General features: G+C 43.3%; 1 protein-coding gene across 2 annotated transcripts in view; it reads left to right on the top strand.

The window, feature by feature from the left end:
• The window catches only part of LOC106564701 (ras and Rab interactor 2), a 48,389-nt gene that overhangs the window by 15,021 nt on the left and 16,902 nt on the right, over positions 1–16,466 (top strand). For both annotated transcript variants that reach the window (XM_014130965.3, XM_014130967.3), the window contains exons 3-8: positions 116–208; positions 5,008–5,108; positions 5,491–5,689; positions 5,895–6,015; positions 8,473–8,545; positions 14,742–14,833. In XM_014130965.3, coding sequence (XP_013986440.3) covers positions 116–208; positions 5,008–5,108; positions 5,491–5,689; positions 5,895–6,015; positions 8,473–8,545; positions 14,742–14,833 — 679 coding nt within the window. The remainder of the gene's footprint in view (positions 1–115; positions 209–5,007; positions 5,109–5,490; positions 5,690–5,894; positions 6,016–8,472; positions 8,546–14,741; positions 14,834–16,466) is intronic.

Raw genomic sequence — 16,466 nt, 5'->3', positions numbered from 1 at the left:
CAGTGGCATGTGAGCTCATATGTGTACCTCTGAAGATATATTGTGTATTTTGATATTTTTGTACCCCAGGGAAAAATACTGTACCCTAAACGTACCCTTTTCTCTGAGAGTGTAGGTCTCAGATGGACTCACAGACTCAGACCTAAGCATGTCTGCTACGCTGCCCAGACTAGACTGTCATGTGGACAGGAGAGAAAGCTTCTTTAAGGTAAGTTAAGTTTACTCTTAAGTTTATTCTTTAGCTTACTTTTGTTCCAAGGTTTATCTTATGTTGCCACATAGTGTAATAGCGCTCAAGTTGAGGACAGATGGAGAGTGTGAGGTTTGAACAATGTCTGCTGCAGTCGTTGGAATCATAACAAATGCACACACAGCAACCATAAAATACAAAGACACGCATGCACGCACGCACGCGCGCACACACACACACACACACACACCATGGAGTAGTTGTCAGCCCTTTATGCAGTCTCTGGTTAAACCCTTTCATGAAGTTGTTTCAGGAACACGGTCTATTCCTAGAGACATAATGAGCACAGTCCGTTCCATTGTGTCTTAGTTTCCTGCTGCTGTTTCTTCCATCAGTATCCTCTCCCTTCATCTCTCCCTCTTTAGTCAGACCACACTAACTGCCTCTGAGAGTAATCCAATCGTCATGTCATAATCGTTCTCTTACCCAGTCTTTATGACTGCGGTGTGCTATCCGCTATATATATCCGGTAATAGAAGGATGCCTTATACTGTAACTGTTGCATATTTTGCCATATACTGTTGCTTAAGTTGATAACGTTTACACAAGGTGTCTACAGTAAATAGAGAATTGAGATGAGGTTATGGATGTGTGCAATGTGAAGAGTTACAGAGTGAATGGATAAACTGACAGAGACGTGAGATTGTACTGTCTCTTCTTATCTCTTTTCTCCCTCTGTCTCTCCATCCCCTCTCTCTCCCTCTCTTTCTCCCTCTCTCCACTCTCCCTAGCCCCAGTGAAAGCGCTCTCTGTAGGTCAAAACAACATAGTTCCCCATTGACTCCATCATCATGGCTTTAACTTCAGCCCATGCAGAGAATCGCTTACCTCCGAATCTGCACTCCTTAAAGAGCTAGAATTAATGACGGCATTGTTGTCGGACACAGCCCTCCCGAGAGAGAGAAAGACTGTGTGAGAGAGAGAGAGAGAGAGAGGTGGAAAGAGAAAGAGAGTGAGAGAGGGAAAAAGCATTGTATCCAATGCGATGTGATTGATACAAATGGGAAAATAATTGAAAGAAAGAGGTGGGTGAAGAGTAAGAGAGAAAGATAGATAAAGAGAGAGAGGGAAGGATATGTGTTATTTTTCCTCAGCATTTTCCTGGGGCACCAGTAGGTTCAACCTCCCCAGGAAGGAGTGGTCCACCCTCAATAGGTTCAGGACTGTCCACGGCCCATGCCTGGCCAAATCAAATCAAATGTTATTAGTCATATGCGCCGAATACAACAGGTGTAGACCTTACATTGAAATGCTTACTTATAAGCCCCTAACCAACAATGCAGTTTAAAAAATACGAATAAGAATTAAAAGGAACAAGTAACTAAAGAGCAGCAGTAATATAACAATAGCAAGACTATATAAAGGGCGTACCGGTACAGAGTCAATGTGCGGGGCCACTAGTTAGTCGAGGTAGTTGAGGTAATATGTACATGTAGGTAGAGTTATTAAAGTGACTATGCAGAGATAATGACAGAGAGTAGCAGCGGCATAAAAGGGGGGGGGGGGGGCAATGCAAATAGTCTGGGTAGCCATTTGATTAAAAGTTCAGGAGTCTTATGGTTTGGGGGTAGAAGCTGTTTAGAAGCCTCTTGGACCTAGACTTGGAGCTCCGGTACCACTTACCGTGCTCTAGCAGAAAGAACAGTCTAAGACTAGGGTGGCTGGAGTCTTTGACAATTTTTAGGTCCTTCCTCTGACACCGCCTGGTATAGAGGTCCTGGATGGCAGGAAGCTTGTCCCCAGTGATGTACTGGGCTGTACGCACTACCCTATGTAGAGCCTTGCGGAGCAGTTGCCATACCAGGCAGTGATGCAACCCGTCAGGATGCTCTCGATGGTGCAGCTGTAGAACCTTTTGAAGATCTGAGGACCCATGCCAAATCTTTTCAGTCTCCTGAGGGGGAATAGGTTTTGTCGTGCCCTCTTCACCACTGTCTTGGTGGGCTTGGACCATGTTAGTTTGTTGGTGATGTGGACACCAAGGAACTTGAAGCTCTCAACCTGCTCCACTGCAGCCCCATCGATGAGAATGGGGGCGTGCTCTGTCCTCCTTTTCCTGTAGTCCACAATCATCTCCTTTGTCTTGATCACGTTGAGGAAGAGGTTGTTGTCTTGGCACCACACGGCCAGGTCTCTGACCTCCTCCCTATAGGCTGTCTCTTCGTTGTTGGTGATCAGGCCTACCACTGTTGTGTCATCGGCAAATGTAATGATGGTGTTGGAGTCGTGCCTGGCCGTGCAGTCATGGGTGAACAGGGAGTACAGGAGGGGACTGAGTACGCACCCCTGAGGGGCCCCTGTGTTGAGGATCAGCATGGCAGATGTGTTGTTCCCTACCCTTACCACCTGGGGGCGGCCCGTCAGGAAGTCCAGGATCCAGTTGCAGAGGGAGGTGTTTAGTCCCAGGGTCCTTAGCTTATTGATGAGCTTTGAGGGTACTATGGTGTTGAATGCTGAGCTGTAGTCAATGAATAGCATTCTCACATAGATGTTCCTTTTGTCCAAGTGGGAAAGGGCAGTGTGGAGTGCAATAGAGATTGCATCATCTGTGGATCTGTTAAGGCGGTATGGAAATTGGAGTGGGTCTAGGGTTTCTTGAATAATGGTATTGATGTGAGCCATGAAAGCACTTGATATTAGCCTTCCAAAGCACTTCATGGCTACAGAGGCATTAAAGCAAGCCCCCATGTGCCTGTGGGGTAGAGCAAACCATGCACCACATTTTTGAAGTCTGTCCAATCTACAAACTCAGCGGAGGTGTACTCACCCTCAACACAGCAGGACCGGAAGCAATCGCTTGGCTAAGGGACTTTGCTTTCGCTAAATAAAATATATAAGTGGTTCCTCTATAAAAGTCATTGGGCTGAAACAGGGCCTGTATTCATGCTGCCATTTAGTTCCATAGCAGGGCACTATGCCCAGAGTAGGCCATTGAAGACCTTTCATAATAAATGTGTTAATTTGACCTCATTTTCTGGGAGAGGGGCCTCTCTCAACCTCTCTCCCTGTCTAATTTTCTTTCAGACTCTCTTGTTCTTTCTCTGTCTCTCTCTCTTTTTCCCTCTTTCTTTTTCTCTCACTCTCTCTGTCTCTCTCTCTTTCAGACACTGTCATTCTTTGTCTTTCTCTGTCTCTCTCTCGCTCTCTGTTTGTCTCTCTTCAGTTTAGAACTATACTCAGCTCTGTCTTTGCTGACTAACGTTGTAAAACACGTCAGACCACCAGAGACAGAGACAGAGCTGGCTCCACATAGTCCCTGTTATAGTGTAGTAACAGGGGGAACCAGTGGTCTGTGGTTAGTGGTTTCAGTGGTCTGGACTGTGCAGCTATGGGGAGTGCAATAGATTAGCGGATCTAAGGTTAGTTTTGTGTTTTCCCCACCAATCGTTCATGATTGGATTGGGAAACAGTAAGGTGATCCTAGATCTGTGACTGTTGGCGACTTCTACTCAGAACAAACGATTAGGGGGTCTGTGGTGTGGGAAATATTTCCACCTAGTGGTCAGATTATGTAACACAGTTGGTACGAAGCTACAGTCCTGGCCAAAAGTTTTGAGAATGACACAAATATTATTTTTCACAAAGTTTGCTGCTTCAGTGTCTTTAGAAATTTTTGTCAAATTTTGCTATGGAATACTGAAGTACAATTACAAGCATTTCATAAGTATCAAAGGCTTTTATTGACAATTACATGAAGTTGATGCAAAGAGTCTATATTTGCAGTGTTGACCCTTCTTTTTCAAGACCTCTGCAATCCACCCTGGCATGCTGTTAATTAACTTCTGGGCCACATCCTGACTGATGGCAGCCCATTCTTGCATAATCAATGCTTGGAGTTTATCAGAATTTGTAGGTTTTTGTTTGTCCTGGCCATGGACCCAAAATATCAATGTTTTGTTCCCCGAGTCACTTCGTTATCACTTTTGCCTTATGGCAAGGTGCTCCATCATGCTGGAAAAGGCATTGTTCATCACCAAACTGTTCCTGGATGGTTGGGAGAAGTTGCTCTCAGAGGATGTGTTGGTACCATTATTCATGGCTGTGTTCTTAGGCAAAATTGTGAGTGAGCCCACTCTCTTGGCTGAGAAGCAACTCCACACGTGAATGGTCTCAGGATGCTTTACTGTTGGCATGACACAGGACTGATGGTAGCGCTCACCTTGTCTTCTCCGGACAAGTTTTTTTCTGGATGCCCCAAACAATCGGAAAGGGGATTCATCAGAGAAAATGACTTTACCCCAGTCCTCAGCAGTCCAATCCCTGTACCTTTTGCAGAATATCAGTCTGTCCCTGATGCTTTTCCTGGAGAGAAGTGGCTTCTTTGCTGCCCTTCTTGACACCAGGCCATCCTCCAAAAGTCTTCGCCTCACTGTGCGTGCAGATACACTGTGTTTCCTGTCCCAGGGAGGGAAGTGAGGTATACACAGGAAAAGTGACTAACCATTTCCCTGCTCCTGGCTTTCTCATGTTGTGCCTCCCTATCTGTTTGTGAGGGACACTTCTCCATTTGCTCTCTATCTCTCTACCTCTCTCTTTTCATTCTACTTTCAAACTTTCTCAATGTCTGTTTTCATTCTTTACCTCTACCTTGATCACTCTAGATCTCTCTCTCCATCTTACTCACAATACTGTTTCGTTTGCTCTCACTTTCTCACCCTCTCCTCCTTTTCTCCCTCTGTCTCTGACCTAGTCCCTCTTTCCTTCTCTCCCATGTACACTTGTTCAGTCCCTCTCTTTCTCTCCTCCTCTGTGTGTAGCTGATAGACACGTTTGCGCTGGAGATAGGGGAGCTGAAGCAAGAGATGGTCCAGACCTCCCCAACAGAGGACAGAGACCCATACCCTATGGTTCTACAGGGGTAAGTCCAATCCTCCTCTCCTCCTTTCATCCTCTTCTTCTTGCTTCTTTATCTTATTAGGACTCTTAGTACACATTTTTGTCAATGTTTGAATATAAGTTGTTGTGATTTGTTTCAACAATGTAGTTGGATAGAGTAACACAGACATTTAGTGATGGGGAGCCTTGAGTGAGGCAAATGAAAGGGATAGTAGACTACATTTTATTTGCGTCACTATTCACATCCTAGATGGTTCTTTGTGGGACACTGCATCATGTACTCTTTCACCAAAAGATGGAGACAGCGCCTTATTTTCTCTTCTCTCTCTCTCTCTCTCTCTCGCTCACACACACACATTCTCTCTCTCTGTCTCTGTCTCTCTCGCCCTTTCTTTCTCTATCAGGTTGGAGGGGGAGGTGAGCGGGGTTTACCTCCAGTCCTCGCCCTGCGCTGGCACCAGTGGTGAAAGGGATTCCGGGTACGACTCCCTGCGTAGGCGGATGAGCGTGCTGGACAGACTGAGGCATACGCACCCCGTGTGGCTACTGCTCACGCTCAGTGACACGGAGGCCACACGTATACTGCTGCAGCAGCCTCCAGGGGTGAGAGGGTCAAGGTTCAAGAGTCATGAGGTCACAGTATGACCTTTGTTATTGTCGGGCTTGTATATTATCATTTTCGAATACGAACAGAAAAGGTGATTAAAGCCGATGGACAGGTGTGAACATGTGGATTAGGGTTGTCACTGATGTGACTCTTTGAAAGGTCAACCCTTAATGAACCTGTCTGTCTCTCTCTCCTGTCCAGGTATTCCTGGTGAGGAAGTCATCCACTCTTCAGAGGAAAGTTCTGTCTCTAAGGGTCAGTGATGATGACGCCTCAGGAGGAGCCAGCGTCTGTGACTTCCCTGTCAGAGAGAGTCAGTACAGTGAGTGTCATAATGGAACACTGTGCAGCCTATTTATTTTCTTTACTAAACCTCTATTCATCCAGCAGTGACGTCCCAAAGCCCAGCTAACGCTCCTGATTGGCTATAGTACAACACACAGCCTCGTCATTCAATTCAATTCATTGAACCTTTATTTATCCTAACATTTCAATTAAGAGAAAAAAAATCTTATTTACAATGACGACCCGGGCTAGTACCTAAACCAAATGATGAATTGTCTTTTGCAAAAGGAGCGTTTACTTATAGCACATTCAGCTACTGTGCATAGTTTATCAACAGATGCATGACTCAACATGTTTTCAATTCACCCAGCTGTGCATTTCTCAGACAACAAAAAGCCTATACAATGAATCATACCATGACCGTACTCATAGGTCACCTACACTACTTTTCAAAAGTTTGGGGTCACTTAGAAATGTTTTTGAAAGAAAAGCACATTTTTTGTCCATTAAAATAACATCAAATTGATCAGAAATACAGTGTAGACATTGTTAATGTTGTAAATGACTATTGTAGCTGGAAACGGTTGATTTTTTATGAAATGTCTACATAGGCGTACAGAGGGCCATTATCAGCAACAATCACTCCTGTGTTACAATGGCACATTGTGTTAGCTAATCCAAGTTTATCATTTTAAAAGGCTAATTGATCATTATAAAACCCTTTTGCAATTATGTTAGTACAGCTGAAAACTGTTGTCCTGATTAAAGAAGCAATACAACTGGCTTTCTTTAGACTAGTTGAGTATCTGGACCATCAGCATTTGTGGGTTCGATTACAGGCTCAAAATAGCCAGAAACAAAGAACTTTCTTCTGAAACTCATCAGTCTATTCTTGTTCTGAGAAATGAAGGCTATTCCATGCGAGAAATTGCCGTACAACGCTATGTACTACTTGAAGATTTGTACAGGGTAAAAGGGATTTTGAAGAAGGAAGGCTATCACTCCATTTTGCAACGCCATGTCATACCCTGTGGACGGCGCTTAATTGGAGCCAATTTCCTCCTACAACAGGACAATGACCCAAGCACAGCTCCAAACTATGCAAGAACTATTTAGGGAAGAAGCAGTCAGCTGGTATTCTGTCTATAATGGAGTGGCTTGTACAGTCACCGGATCTCAAACCTATTGAGCTGTTGTGGGAGCAGCTTGACTGTATGGTTCGTAAGACGTGCCCATCAAGCCAATCCAACTTGTGGGAGGTGCTTCAGGAAGCATGGGGTGAAATCTCTTCAGATTACCTCAACAAATTGACAACAAGATTCTGCAAGGCTGTAATTGCTGGAAATGGACGATTCTTTGACAAAAGCCAAGTTTGAAGGACACAATTATTATTTCAATTAAAAATCATTATTTATAACCTTGTCATCGTCTTGACTATATTTCCTATTCATTTTGCAACTAATTTCATGTATGTTTTAATGGAAAACAAGGACATTTCTAAGTGACCCCAAACTTTTGAACGATAGTGTACCTTTAACCATGTCACATCCTGCCTTTACCTCAAAACTCACACACACACACACACACACACACACACACACACACACACACACACACACACACACACACACACACACACACACACACACACACACACACACACACACACACACACACACACACACACACACACACACACACACTCTCTCGTTTATGTTTGCTTTCCATAGACGATTCCTTTGACTTGTTTCACGCTTCCACCACTGCTGAAAAATGTGACTCTCTCTCAAAAAAAATGTTTGAAATTAAAACAAAACCAAAAAATAAATAAAACATTGCTCAAAGTGCTAATCTTGATCGTAAAACAGTACTGCCTTGACACAGACACACACAGGCACACACACACACACACACACACACACACACACACACACACACACACACACACACACACACACACACACACACACACACACACACACACACACACACACACACACACACACACACACACTGTATTTATTGCAGGGAAAATCTTATGAAAATCTCATGTTCTCTTTGGAGAGACATGTACAGTTTTTGTACTTTACTGCACCGTTGGGGTTACAACAGAACAACTTCATGAGTAATGGGATAGTAGTAGCGCCAGGGAATGATCACATACCAGATGTGCACGTTGGATGTCTAGGAATTTTCCCCTTTTGAATGTCAACATAAAGTGTCTTCCCTGGACTGGTTTGGCCTTTTGAATGTGGGTTGGATTTAGCCTCAAATGTTTCATTGTCCAAACTTGCATATCCAACTACTTAGAATTAAATGTAATGGGCATGCCTGCTAAGTAGTATAATAGAATGGACATTAACCTAACAGAACAATTGGGAGAAATTCCTCATATATTTCAAGATGGAAGCTAACCAAGACTAGATTTGGCTGTGCCTCGTAATGAAGTCTGAACAGTTTTGATATATTCTCTGTGTTCTTCCTCTGGTTGCAGCCTTTTCTCTGGAAGGATCTGGGATCAGTTTTGCAGACCTGTTTCGCCTGGTGGCCTTCTACTGTATCAGCAGGTACAGTAATGTTCTCAAAGTTTTCTCTCTCTCTCTCTGTCTTTCTCTCTCTCTCCCTTTCTCTCTTTCTCTTTCTTTCTCTCTCTCTCCGCCCTCCGTCGCACCCTATCCCCACTCCCTCCGTCCCTCCGTCATTCCTCCTTCTGTTGCCATTCCACTGCAGTGAGAACTACAGCAACTGCATGGAAATGGATGGATGGAAATAATAGTGTTAGATTTTTTTAATTTTTTTTTATTTTGATCTCTTTTAGTCCTCATTTGGACGAATCTTCCAGAGTCCTTAAACATTAAAATACAATTTATAATACAAACACATTTTCACATATAATACACTGTTACAAACAGACATAATACACTAACATATTGACCCAATAAATACTCAGTCTAAAAATATATATTGATTCTTCATCTACCATAGTCCAGCACAATTTTCCTATGTATTATATTTAAATGGTTTTAAAGTATTGTTTACATTTATATATTGAAAGGTTTCTGGTTTTCTCAGTTAAATTATTCAATTTCTTTATTGCTCTAAATCGAAATGTTCTTTCGCCTATTTCTCTTTTCTGTCTGTCTCTTACCAACCGAAAACCGATTGGTAAGTTTGGCCGTTTTAAATAGTGTATATTATGAAATAAAATAAGTATGTTTTTTTTCAATTATGTTGTTGCTTGATGACCAACCAGGAGCATTGTGCATGACTACAACAGAAGAACCATATCTCCACCTCTTTGGGCTAGGTGTCCCGCTAGCGTCCCACCATGACAACATCCGGTGAAATTGCAGAGCGCGAAATTCAAAATACAAAAATCGTAATAATAAACATTCATGAAAATACAAGTGTCTTACATCATTTAAAAGCTTAACTTCTTGTTAATCTAACCGCATTGTCAGATTTCAAATAGGCTTTACGGCGAAAGCATACCATGCGATTATCTGAGGACAGCGCCCCACATCAAAATTATTTTCCAAACCAGCACAGGCGTCACAAAATCACAAATAGCAATAAAATAAACCACTTACCTTTGAAGATTTTCCTCTGTTTGCAATCCCAAGGGTCCCAGCTACACAACAAATGGTCATTTTGTTCGATAAAGTCCTTCTTTATATCCCAAAAATGTCTGTTTAGTTGGCATGCTTGATTCAGTAATCCACTCATTCAACATGCGTACAAACGAATCCAAAAAGTTACCGGTAAAGTTCGTCCAAACAAGTCAAATTATGTTTCTAATTAATCCTCAGGTATTCTAATATCTAAATAAATGATACAATTTAAGACGGAGAATAGTATGTTCAATGGGGAAGATAAATAACGAATAGCATGCACCTCATTCACACACGCGACAAGACTACTTTTCTAATGAGAGACACCTTGGAAAAACTACAACTACTCGTTCATTTTTCAAAAAACAAGCCTGAAACCGTTTGTCACGTCCTGACCAGTAAGGGCCTATTTGTTATTGTAGTTTGGTCAGGACGTGGCAGAGGGTATTTGTTGTACATGTTTTTGGTTATGTGTTTATATGGAGGGTTATTTTGTGTAGAGTGTTTCTGGGTTTAGTGGTGTATCTATGTAGAAAGGGTATTTGATTTAAGTGGTTCGGGGTTTATTAGATATGTATTTATGTAAGATGGGGTGTTTGATTTAGGTGTTCCGGGTTCTTGGGTATGTTCTTGTATTGTATTTCTAGGGGGCTGGTCTAGTGTTGTATTTCTGTGTTGGCCTGGTGTGGCTCTCAATCAGGAACAGCTGTACATCGTTGTTGCTGATTGAGAGTCATACTTAGGTCGCCTGTTTTCACCTGTTAGTTTGTGGGAGATTGTGCTTGTTTAGCTGTTTGCCTGACAAGACTGTCCAGTTCGTTTGTGTTTTGTATACGTTTATTGTGTTTCCCTTCTTCACCAAATAAAAAAAAGATGAGTATATATTTTCCCGCTGCGTCTTGGTCTTTACCCTACGACACCTGTGACACCGTTTCTAAAGACTGTTGACATCTAGTGGAAGCCATAGGAACTGCAATCTGGGAGATATTTATTTGTATATCCCATAGACTATCATTGAAATGGCCTGTGACCTCAAAAAAACATTTTCCGGATGGATTTTCTTCGGGTTTTCACCTGCCTTATTAGTTATGTTATACTCACAGACATTATTTTAACAGTTTTAGAAACTTCAGAGTGTTTTCTATCTAATGCTACCAATTATCCTAGCTTCTGGGCCTGAGTAACAGGCAGTTTACTTTGGGCATGTCATTCATCCGAATTTCCAAATACTGCCCCCTAGCTCTAAGTTAAAACAATCCTTGCTGCTTTGTTCTGTGCAATCTGCAGCCTCCTAGTTTCACTTGTTGATGCATGTCCCCAGACCACAGAACAGTAGTTCACCTGACTCTCAATTAATGCTTGTGTTATTTGCTTAAGAATCTTTCCTGGTAAATATTTCGCTATCCTTCTAATCATGCTTGCTGTTTTAATATTTTTTTTACATAGATTAGTTATTTGAGACGACCATGATAAGCAGTTGTCTAGCTGCACTCCCAGTAGTTTGCTTTCTGCCACTTCCTCAATTTGTACTCCCTTTTCCTAGTGGAACAGACCAACATAACTTTGGTTTTCTTGGTGTTTAAAACAAGTTTGTTCTGGCAAATCCACTCCCTGATATTCTCCAAATCTCCTTGTAAAGCTTGCTGTACCTGTTGAACTGATTGTCTTGCTGTATAAATTGTAGTATCATCTGCAAATATAGTAGCTTAAGTTTCTGGTAAGGCATAAGGAAGGTCGTTGGTATATATTAAATAAAGAAGTGGTCCAAGGCAGCTGCCCTGTGGAATTCCACAGTTTAAAGCATGGGGGGAAGAAAATGAACCATTGATATAGGTGGACTGTTTCCTGTCAGTTAGATATGACTGTACCCAATTCAATACTACCTCCTTAAAACCATAATGCATTAATTTTGTTAAAATTATGTCATGATCTACTAAATTAAATGCTGCACTAAAATCAAAAAATAGTACACCCACTAACCTGCCATTATCCATAGCATTGAGCCACTGGTCAGTCATGTCAACCAATGCAGTGGTAGTGGAATGTTTTTTGCGATAAGCATGCTGATTGGCTGTAATCAGATTTACATTTACATTTACATTACATTTAAGTCATTTAGCAGACGCTCTTATCCAGAGCGACTTACAAAATGGTGCATTCACCTTATGATATCCAGTGGAACAACCACTTTACAATAGTGCATCTAAATCTTTTAAGGGGGGGGGGGGGTTAGAAGGATTACTTTATCCTATCCTAGGTATTCCTTAAAGAGGTGGGGTTTCAGGTGTCTCCGGAAGGTGGTGATTGACTCCGCTGTCCTGGCGTCGTGAGGGAGCTTGTTCCACCATTGGGGTGCCAGAGCAGCGAACAGTTTTGACTGGGCTGAGCGGGAACTGTGCTTCCTCAGAGGTAGGGGGGCCAGCAGGCCAGTGGTGGATGAACGCAGTGCCCTTGTTTGGGTGTAGGGCCTGATCAGAGCCTGAAGGTATGGAGGTGCCGTTCCCTTCACAGCTCCGTAGGCAATCACCATGGTCTTGTAGCGGATGCGAGCTTCAACTGGAAGCCAGTGGAGAGAGCGGAGGAGCGGGGTGACGTGAGAGAACTTGGGAAGGTTGAACACCAGACGGGCTGCGGCGTTCTGGATGAGTTGTAGGGGTTTAATGGCACAGGCAGGGAGCCCAGCCAACAGCGAGTTGCAGTAATCCAGACGGGAGATGACAAGTGCCTGGATTAGGACCTGCGCCGCTTCCTGTGTGAGGCAGGGTCGTACTCTGCGAATGTTGTAGAGCATGAACCTACAGGATCGGGTCACCGCCTTGATGTTAGTGGAGAACGACAGGGTGTTGTCCAGGATCACGCCAAGGTTCTTAGCACTCTGGGAGGAGGACACAAGGGAGTTGTCAACCGTGATGGCGAGATCATGGAACGGGCAGTCCTTCCCCGGGAGGAAGAGCAGCTCCGTCTTGCCGAGGTTCAGCTTGAGCTGGTGATCCGTCATCCACACTGATATGTCTGACAGACATGCAGAGATGCGATTCGCCGCCTGGTTATCAGAAGGGGGAAAGGAGAAGATTAATTGTGTGTCGTCTGCATAGCAATGATAAGAGAGACCATGTGAGGATATGACAGAGCCAAGTGACTTGGTCTATAGCGAGAATAGGAGAGGGCCTAGAACAGAGCCCTGGGGGACACCAGTGGTGAGAGCGCATGGTGCGGAGACAGATTCTCGCCACGCCACCTGGTAGGAGCGACCTGTCAGGTAGGACGCAATCCAAGCGCCGGAGATGCCCAACTCGGAGAGGGTGGAGAGGAGGATCTGATGGTTCACAGTATCAAAGGCAGCAGATAGGTCTAGAAGGATGAGAGCAGAGGAGAGAGAGTTAGCTTTAGCAGTGCGGAGAGCCTCCGTGACACAGAGAAGAGCAGTCTCAGTTGAATGCCCAGTCTTGAAACCTGACTGATTAGGATCAAGAAGGTCATTCTGAGAGAGATAGCAGGAGAGCTGGCCAAGGACGGCACGTTCAAGAGTTTTGGAGAGAAAAGAAAGAAGGGATACTGGTCTGTAGTTGTTGACATCGGAGGGATCGAGTGTAGGTTTTTTCAGAAGGGGTGCAACTCTCGCTCTCTTGAAGACGGAAGGGACGTAGCCAGCGGTCAAGGATGATCAGATCATTCTTTTCCATGTACTCCCATATTTGTCTACTCACAATACCCTCCAATATCTTACTGAGTGAAGGGAGTAGACTAATTGATAGACTAATTGATTGACTATTGGCAGGAGTAATGGGTTCTTTGCTGTCTTTCAGAATAGGACACAGTTTCGCATGCTTCCATATATTTGCCAACATACCTTTTTCCAGTGACCAATTAAATATGTATTTCAGTGGAGCTGCAATCTGGGGAGCAGCATAGCGAAGTAAAAAATTGTCCATAAGATCATAACCTGTAGATTTACTATCGGTTACCATGTGTTAAGTAAGCAGTAAGCACTCAGGACATAGGTTGTCTCAACTGCCCTCTTCTCACTTCTGGTTTTAGACCAGCTTCATGCCAGCTGGGCAGACAGACAGCTCAGAGCTACAGACACGTCAGAGCTTTGTTTTAACTGAGAAATAGAAACTGAAACATTAAACAACTGTAATGTCAGTAATGTCCAATAATGACAAAACACCAACTTACAGTAAACATACAACAATACCCCACTAGTGGAATGACATAAAACCCTTGTGGTTAGGGAAGTAGATGAAAGGAAAGTAGTGCCACTGTGCCAGTAATGTCCAGTAATGTCCAGTAATGTCCATTAATACCCAGTAATGTCCAGTAATGTCCATTAATACCCAGTAATACCCAGTAATGTCCAGTAATGTCCATTAATACCCAGTAATACCCAGTAATGTCCAGTAATGTCCATTAATACCCAGTAATACCCAGTAATGTCCAGTAATGTCCATTAATACCCAGTAATATCCAGTAATGTCCATTAATACCCAGTAATACCCAGTAATGTCCAGTAATGTCCAGTAATACCCAGTAATACCCAGTAATGCCCAGTAATGTCCAGTAATATCCAGTAATGTCCAGTAATGCCCAGTAATATCCAGTAATGTCCAGTAATACCCAGTAATGCCCAACACAGCACAACACAGTTTCAATCTGGGAAAAATACAGAATATAATGATATACTTCACTATCATTAGCGGCAGGAGATTTTCTTATTCACTTGACGTGACTAGGAAAAAACTCCAGGCCGAGTTAAAGTTCATTAATAACAAGGGACCTAGTAGGGAAAATATCCTCAAAAACTTGCATATGAAATTTGTCAGTAGAAGGAATGTTTTAGTCAGCATATTGTGATTGCTAGTGAAGATATTCACCAGCTGAGGCCTCAAGGCTCTGTTAGTTGGCATTGAGTTGTCTGTAACAACACAGTGATGTCACTCTCTTCCTCATCTCTCTGCTCTGGTGTTCAGGCTGTTGTGTTTGCTTTGACAAACCCCTTCTATCACCCTGTGACATCACCAACCCTGAGGACAGAACACAGGTCCAGCTAGCAGGAGGAGATACAGACTGGGAATGTCCACTCTTGGAATCTCCAGAATATCTGTTGGACATTATAGACATAGTTGGATCATTCTCTCTCTTCTCTTTTCAGGGACGTCCTTCCCTTCACCCTGAATCTCCCAGAAGCCATTGCAGCCTCCAAGACTCAGAAGGACCTGGAGGAGGTGGCCCAACTAGGAGCAGGTACTACAGTAATAGATGGGTAGAATGTGATCAACTCTATTTTCTTCTCTGCTTAAAGGGATAGTTTGGGATTCTGGCAAGAGGCCCTTTATCTACTTCCCCAGAGTCAGATGAACTTGTGGATACCATTTATATGTATCTGCGTCCGGTATGAAGGAAGTTAGAGGTAGTTTCTCAAGCCAATGCTAAATAGCGTTAACACAATGACTGGAAGTCTACAAAAACAGCTAGCATACTGTTCCCATAGACTTCCAGTCATTGTGCTAATTCTAGTTAGCAATTGTGCTAACTCTAATTAGCATTAGCTAGTGAAACTACCTCTTCCTTCATACTGGACACAGAGACATAAAAATGGTATCCACGAGTTCATCTGACTCTGGGGAAGTCCCAGACTAAACTATCCCTTTAAACCCCTTTAAACCTGGCGCTGGAGATAATGAATATGATGTTGAAAAGTGGAGAATGTCCCCAAAAGGGGGCTATAAGCCAATGAATTATCCGATAGTAAATTGATATAGAAGGAAACAGCATAATTGTATTTATTTATAAATGTATTTCATATTGTTGAAGGCAGTATATCCAAATGGGCTGTGTCTCCTTGAGTACATACATGCATAACGTCAAAAAGCCCCTCATTCCACAGAGTGACATTTCTATGTGTACAGGTGCTGCGGCTACTGATACCGTCTATTAGTTTTATATGTTAGTTAACTCATGCTGACCGGTGTGGTCTGGTTTCATGGCAGGTTTAGTTAGTCACTCTGTCGTGATATTCTTAGTTTCCTTCTGTTGCAACTCCAGTGTGTGAGTCAGTTTCCTTCAGGCAGGCTGCATAACTCAGGGCTGAGGAGGAGGAGGAGGGTGTGGTGACTGGAGTATTATACACACAGGCACGAACACACACACACAGGCATGGACGCAGGCACACACACCAGTCACAGGTTTACTCTGACCCCTCGTGTATGCTTGGTTACACTAGGAGAGAGAGAGAGAGGGAGGGAGGGAGGGAGAGAGGGAGGGAGGGAGGGAGGGAGAGAGAGAGAGAGAGAGAGAGAGAGAGAGAGAGTACAGTATGTAGCGTGATTCTACATGAGGATCTTTTGTTAGTAAGCTGACACAATCATTTAGGGAAACGCTCTTCTCCAATGGACAGGTTCTATTTCAAATGGATATTTGTGTCTATGTTATGGAATCTTTGCAGAGACAGAGTCTGTCCAAGGCTCAGAAAGTAGTGGAGGAAGAAATGTCCTTTGAACTGTCAGTAAAGCTTTCTGAAGGAGATCCATCCAGACTATTCCCCGAGGGGGAGAGGGGGTGTCACTGCTAAACCCAGCCCAGGATTGTGCACTCTGGGTTGGGTAAAGAGCAGAGAGAGGTTGCCTGTCTCAGTCTAGCTCCAGAGGTCATGTTTCTCAAATGGGCATTTCATCAATACCACCGAGTTTTTTCCGGGTGTGTTGCTGTGCAGAGGGTGTGTGTGTGCTTGTGGAATTCAATGCATACAGAATGTGCTTCGCAGTCCTCTAAAGTAACTTATGGAATCATTTATAACAGTCTGTAGATTCTATTACATGAATGCCATTATTCTGTAAAGCATTTCTTGGTGTGTGATTGTTTGTCTGGATGAGTTAGC

This window comes from Salmo salar, chromosome 12 (genome assembly GCF_965601325.2).
Source record: "Salmo salar chromosome 12, fSalSal1, whole genome shotgun sequence".
Classification (NCBI taxonomy): Eukaryota; Metazoa; Chordata; class Actinopteri; order Salmoniformes; family Salmonidae; genus Salmo; species Salmo salar.
The sequence above is the reverse complement of the archived record's forward strand: the minus strand, read 5'-3'. Positions and strand labels throughout refer to the sequence as shown.